Raw genomic sequence first — 5000 nt, 5'->3', positions numbered from 1 at the left:
GACAGAGCTGAAAGATAGAAATGGTTAGTAAATTGACTGAAACTAAACAAGCATTCAAAAACCAGGCCATGACTTTTCACAGTCATTTAGAGTCTTCAGACTTTTTCAAAAAATTGCCAATTCTATTATATTTTCTTGACTTACACCCATAGCAAGACCTGAATTGTCAACCAAATGAAAGTCTTACACTTTATACCTTGTCAAGATGTGTCACTGGCTAATTTTGTAAATATGAAAATAGTACTTTTAACCATAATCATTTAAATTTTAATCACTGCATCTTGCTTTGATTTCAATGCAAAGTTCACCAACCACAAAACCTACGTACTAGACAGATAAAAACTGATGAGGTCAAAAAATGATTGACAAAATAAAAACATACTTTGAATTTAATGTGCTGGGATTAAAAATTTGCCCACTCTGATGCAGACGAAGTATAACAGAACAAAAGACTTAACAAAGCCATGATTTGAAGTTAATTTGCCATTTATGCATTTTAAATTTCCTCAAGCTCTTTTGCCAAGAATTGTTAAACAAAATTTTAGCTCCAAATGACAGGCTTCATTTAAAGGAAGAGACTACTATCATAAAAGTACACAAACAGCTGAGAACTAATACAAAAGTTGATATATTGTTTCCTGCAACATTTTTTGGAAGAAAATACAAAAAATCAATTATCACTTAATTGGAAAAAAACTGCAATCCTGTAGACATGGAGCTGTAAATTTTCTGCCAACCAAATCAAATTTAGCAGCAAATATTACTTGCCAGTGAAATTTATTAAAGCTTGGAAGTAAAATACATAGCCTCGCGTTGAGCTAGTTTTTGTTAATTTTTTTACACATTTAAATTTTAAATTGGCGAATTGGGGGAAGGATTTTTTTCCACGCCTTGGTTACTTGGTAATAAATATAATACAAACAGATAATCGCAATCAAATTAAAACATTACATCTATTCTCATTACTTCCTTCCGTTACGGGAAGCCAAGAACAGGACATTCCGGACACTTCGATATAAATTGAAACTAAACAATAACTTAAATTACAAAGAGCAAATAATTTTTCGTGCGTTATGCTTTAAAGGTGAGCGATCTAAAAACCCACAAACACCACAACAGAACAAAAAGGCAAAGATATTACTCTGATTTTTCACCAAGAAGCACGAGCCGTGTGTATGCACTGCATTCACAGCTTTACTGTTGTTGTGTAAAAGTTTGCCACAGGCAATGCAAACGAAACGATAAACTTGATTAATGCTCTCGAAACTAAGTTTAAGTTTTTCGGTTTTAATCATTGTGTCCAAACTCACCAACTGGTCAGCCAAAGTCTAAGCAAATTTCCCTAGTAGCCTTCATCAAATGTAACTTGCTGCTTAACGTAAATTGAAATCTTTAGATTTCGTTAATGTTCCAGTTCAATTGTGTGCTTTAAAATTCACACAGTTTTTATATTTTCAACAACAAGTTTTCAACATGACAAATCACGGATGTATATAAATTACAAGGGGGCTTGACGTTGAGAAAATTAACTATAACAGTGTATCCCTAAATAAGTAAGAAAAAAACTCTGCATAATAAAACGCTTAGTATTCAGCAGCATACACGAACTCTGCAATGGCATGGTGCGGACCAAGATATATTCAACAACGGAAATGAACTGATGAAAGGTTCCACCTTACCTCAGACGTAGAATAAAGGCAATATACAGTAGGTACTTGGAAGTATTAAGGTATGGAACGGCACTCACAATCGGCAAAGGTTAAGACGGGATTCCAGTTTCATGTAAACAGTGATGCTACAAAAATCGTTTGCTCTACGACATCTTGAAAACCGGACCTCTTTGGTCACGTGAGATGGTGATGCCAATATGCATAGAGGGGGTGTAAATTATTTAATGTATGGAACATCAAATAAACCCCGCGAGATTTACACAATACCTGGTTATCTTGATGATCAAGACTGAAGAGCAAAGAGGAAAATTCCAGACAGTCAAGATTTTTATAGCTCTTTCATGGAAAAATTACTGGGTTTTTACCCCCGGCAGGGGAATATTGAAGGAAACCATACCATCCGGACTTCGACTCAATCGGGACAATTAAATTGTTCAATACATTGATCAAAAATCTGCTCAAGATTTGCCAATAATGAAAAAAGATCTAAAAAAGAGAACAAATTAATAGTTGTCATTTGCATGAAATCAAAAGTCAGTCTGAACTTCAGTTGTTGTTCGCGAAAATGGGCTACGTAAGAATGGCAGCGTTATATCATTAGAAGGGAGGTTTACCGTTGATAGCAAACGGCAAATGAGTCCGACTGAAATTTGCGCTTTGCCAAAATTCAAAGAAATTTGTTTGATTTTAGCTAACAAGTTGCCAGTCATCTACATACAAATAGAAGGCACTGACGGTTTTCAAAAGTGAAAGACAACTGAGTTAAAAGAAAAATATTTCTTTTGCTTTTTCTACGCCTGAGGTAACCCGAAAAAAAACTGCCTGTTCTCTGTAACTACCAACTTGGCTCAACTAATTTGCTGAAAGTAAAAGAAGCCGAGAAAGATCTTGGAGTAACTATAACGACTTATAACCGATACAATCTCTTGGAACTCCCATATCTACTGCATGGTGGCTAAGCTAACAAACTTCTGGGATTGGTCGTTTAAAATTATACTAGAGAAGCATAACAGACGAAATATGCGTCTCTCATGTCATCCGTCTGGTGTAGTTTATAAAAGACGGGACGAACCATAAAAGACGCATAATCCATCTGGAAGTAGCACCCTCCAAATCATTGGTTTATCCAGTGTTTCCGCATTTAAAAGCTTTTTAGTAAGTCATTACTTTTCAATTGCCAATCAATTATATACGCTTAGTAGGATTCTTTTTGGGTTCCTTGCCACCAATGTTATCTTTAATTGTCTTTCTTTACATCTTGTTTGTTTGTATATATGTGTATGTTTAGTTTTATATATTTGTCGAATAATTAAAATAAATGCATGAAAAGATCTAGATATTAATGGTGAATATCTGACTGGCTGATGCAGTGACCTCTTAATTTTTTTTGGGTTGCACTCTAAAGCTCCGTACAAATCACGGGGCGCAACATATTGTTAACCAACGACTGCCAACAATGTTAGGATTTGTGGCGTCCGTTTGTACGGTGGCGCTTAAGTTTCGCCGAATTCAGTGTTTCTTTCACTTCCAGGTCAATAGTCAGGACTCCGGTCATCAAGATTAAGCTGTTTTTGTATGTGAATTATTCGAAAATTTCCTTAAATACTTCTTAAAATAAAATGATTTAATAAACGCTGTTTAACTTCTTCTGGTTTCGCACTACTGTTGATGATGTCTCTGTGTTCTTTGTGCCGGTTTTTGAGGCTATGTTAGGAAGTTACGCTATCTGGCCCGGGTTGCTCGAAGCACGGTTAGCGCTAACGGCATTTAATACCATGGAAACCTATAGGTTTTGATACCTCTTAAGCAACTGGCTTCGAACAACCGGCCGCTGGCTGTTGACAACGGTGAAGTCAACCGACAGTGGGACGAGTTGGAATTATCGAAAAATCACGGCATAACAAAAGCGCAATTGTATATTTTCTGGTGGCGTTTCCCATATTGTCTATGTTGTTATTAGCGCAAGGTTCCTATTAGGGATTCACTTTTTAGAAACTTAGAGAGTTTTCTGTAATAACGCGCGAAATAAGATGACGAAAATGATAATGACGTCAACGAAAACGCCAAAATCTGCATATTTATTGCATTTCCATTTCTTCGCCGCTGTTCAAACATCACTTGAATTTGAAACTGATGACCAAATATTAGAAGTCCTGTGAGGAAGACGGAAGCATATTAATCCCCTCTCTACCTGGACCCTTCAGAGTCTCTTGCACATCTTACAATCGGAAGGAGTTTAATTAATAGAAGGATTGCTTCACGATACTAATAATGGAAACTCGTGTTTTGGAAAGATGTCCACGTAGCCGTTTTTATCCCTTCTTATCGGTACTTCCGGCCTCCTTTCGAGCGCTAACCGGAAAGTTTCGCAGAAGTAAACGGATCTTCTACGGAAATTTCCAGAATTTTCCTCAGTCAAAACATTTAAAGAGGACTTGGTGTATTAGCGTACACCATGCTAACTCGTTTCCTTTTTTAACAGGTAAAAAAGAAAATTAAATAAGGAAATACATAAATAAATAAATAAATAAATATAGAATGAATCTTTAGCGTCAGTGGAGGGAGACACCCATAGAGAAGAGGAAATTTATGCGCATCTTTTTGCACCCACCTTTTACATGAGTGAGTGACGGTTTGCCCCACCTCGTAGAGATTTTTCTCGAATGTTAGAATAACTTGAACAATCAATCAACGAATGATTTTGTAAAATAAAATATAGTTGCTTTGTATTTATGTTCATCGAAGAGGTGTTAGACTGTCAAAACGCTTTTAAATTGGATAATGAAATTCAAAAGGGGATGTTGCAAGCGTGAGATAACAAAAGCCTTGTTTGCCCGGGGAATCAAAGAAAGAAATAGCTGTGTCAGCGAAAAAAAACAAAAAAAACCAAAAAGGACAACTGCGTGGAATCGAGGCTCCCTCTCGAGGAGAACCCCTCGTGTGCACCACGCATATTCCTCTCATTTGGTGTTGGGACTGCTGATGGATGCAAGGTTGGAAGCGCAGAGGGAGCAAGCGAATGATGAAAAACAGTTGCGTTTGCGCTCCAAGACCACTTCAACAGCTGCAAACCAATTTGGTATGTCTAGTTCGCTAGACAGTGGTGTTGGAAGCTTTGACGAATCGGACGCATCGGAAAAATCGTGCATGAAGCACGATGATCGACCAGAGAAATCGCTCGACCAAGAGCAATCGGTCGGTAACCCCCAAGGCCATCAACAGCAAGAAGAGACCACTTTCCGATTCATCTACCTCGGTTCTGCAGTGCTGGACAAAAGATACACTCAAGCGATGCTTCCATGGGTTATTGCAGAGGTCAGAAGGAAGAAA

At 37.3% G+C, this 5000-nt stretch overlaps 2 protein-coding genes across 2 annotated transcripts in view; one reads left to right on the top strand and one right to left on the bottom strand.

Moving 5' to 3' along the window:
• Window positions 1-1847, bottom strand: part of LOC138015010 (probable protein phosphatase 2C T23F11.1) — a 17374-nt gene extending 15527 nt beyond the window's left edge. The window contains exon 1 of the mRNA XM_068861905.1: window positions 1680-1847. The gene's annotated coding sequence lies outside the window, so the exon portion shown is untranslated. The remainder of the gene's footprint in view (window positions 1-1679) is intronic.
• Window positions 1848-4619: 2772 nt separating this feature from the next.
• LOC138015497 (TBC1 domain family member 1-like) overlaps window positions 4620-5000 on the top strand; it is a 31015-nt gene continuing 30634 nt past the window's right edge. Inside the window, exon 1 of the mRNA XM_068862562.1 lies at window positions 4620-5000. This exon is cut by the window's right edge and continues 207 nt beyond it. Coding sequence (XP_068718663.1) covers window positions 4653-5000 — 348 coding nt within the window. The 5' untranslated portion in view covers window positions 4620-4652.

This window comes from Montipora capricornis, chromosome 9, assembly GCF_036669925.1.
Source record: "Montipora capricornis isolate CH-2021 chromosome 9, ASM3666992v2, whole genome shotgun sequence".
Lineage (NCBI taxonomy): Eukaryota > Metazoa > Cnidaria > Anthozoa > Scleractinia > Acroporidae > Montipora > Montipora capricornis.
The sequence above is the reverse complement of the archived record's forward strand: the minus strand, read 5'-3'. Positions and strand labels throughout refer to the sequence as shown.